Here is a 1520-nt window from a genome sequence, read left to right as displayed (position 1 = left end):
AACTAACCTGGTACATCATCAACACACGCAACATGGAGATCAACATTTTACTTTGCTCAGAGAAATAATCGTGATAGCTCAACTTCACGACTTTCATGTTTTCTTCACGACTTTCTGTTTTTTTTTTTTAATTGCGAAAAATGATTATAACAAATTTGTGTTAAACAATTAAACAACAAAAATAAATAATAACTAACAACACGTCTCCAAATAATTTGTTTTTTACAACAATCCTAAATCATAATAATTTAATTAGTGTCTCAATAATATCTTTACACAAAGGGTGGTAAACCACAATGTTCACCACAGATTCACTCTATACCCACAACTCTTGGACACGATCTTTGACTTTTGAATAAACCGGTCAACATCCACGTCACACTTAACGGTAACTTTAATCTCCCACGTCTTCACGGCACCAATCTTAACTTTAACCGGCGCCTTAACCTTCAACTTTAACGGCACACGTCTCTCCTTTTCCTGCTTCACCAACCGCGCGTGCACGTCACGCGCCAAGACAATATTCGATCCTCTTAACGCCGTCTGAATCGCCGTCACGTTATTAGCAGACTGCGTGAACGTCGGCAGCAAACCGTTACATAAATTAACGTCGCCGTAATGAATAGCAACGGAGCTTCCTTTTCTGCTATAGTACACCGTTAGCTTATCGTTAGGGTTTTCGGATCTAATGCTGACGTTTATCCTCGGTGATATCGGCGATGATGACGTCAGGTTCACGCCGGCGATAGACACGCTATCGATGGAGTATTTCAACTTCTCCGGCCGGAAGACCAGATATAAAACGCCGGCGAGGAGGATTAGAAGAGTGAATGTGAGGGCGAGTGTCCAGCAGAAGCAGAAGCATAAGCTCCGTTTAGGTTTCCGATTAGCGAGTTTTTGTATCTTCTTAGAGTTTTCGGGCGGCGGAAGGCGGTAGATCTGGTCCTTGGGGATCTGGACGATGTAAGTGCCTTGTGGTAGTAATGGCTTGTCAGAAGGCGGTGGATCTGCCATTGGAGAGTACTAGCAGTTGATTGGAATGAAATGGAGGATTGGGTTAATATAGTTGGAAAGAGTGGTGGGAAGGCATTAGGGTTACAGTGTGGGATTAGCTGGTTTGTTTAGTAAAGACGGGAGCGTGGCAAGTGGCAAAGACTAACGCGTTCTCTTCTTTCAACTGGTTTTCGTGTATACGCCTCTAAACTATTATTATTATTATTATTATTATTATTATTATTATTATTATTTTGGCCAACATAATACTTTCTTTTTTTATCTTAAAAGTTTTGTATTTTACACGTTAAAACCTCTCTACACGTTAAATTTAGAAAAGACAAATTATAAAAACATTTTCTCTACTTATACCATTTCCAATTTTTTAAGATTGGGCTATATTTAACGATGTGTCATTTCAATTCTTTTATATATTTATACTAGATTTTATTCCTCGTATTACGGAGTTGTTTTATATTATTCATTTTTAATATTTATATATGTATATTTGGATTTTTATTTTATTT

The 1520-nt window shown here is 37.9% G+C and overlaps 1 protein-coding gene across 1 annotated transcript; it reads right to left on the bottom strand.

The window, feature by feature from the left end:
* Window positions 1-291: 291 nt before the first annotated feature.
* Window positions 292-1014, bottom strand: LOC143593660 (NDR1/HIN1-like protein 13). The gene has a single exon (XM_077073224.1). The coding sequence runs from the start codon at window positions 1012-1014 to the stop codon at window positions 301-303; it is 714 nt and encodes a 237-aa protein (XP_076929339.1). The 3' UTR covers window positions 292-300.
* Window positions 1015-1520: the final 506 nt, after the last annotated feature.

This window comes from Bidens hawaiensis, unplaced genomic scaffold (assembly GCF_021521415.1).
Source record: "Bidens hawaiensis isolate Kalapana, Puna unplaced genomic scaffold, B.hawaiensis_p1.1 tig00042469_1, whole genome shotgun sequence".
Classification (NCBI taxonomy): domain Eukaryota; kingdom Viridiplantae; phylum Streptophyta; class Magnoliopsida; order Asterales; family Asteraceae; genus Bidens; species Bidens hawaiensis.
Note: the sequence above shows the minus strand (reverse complement) of the source record. Positions and strands in the feature narration are given on the sequence as shown.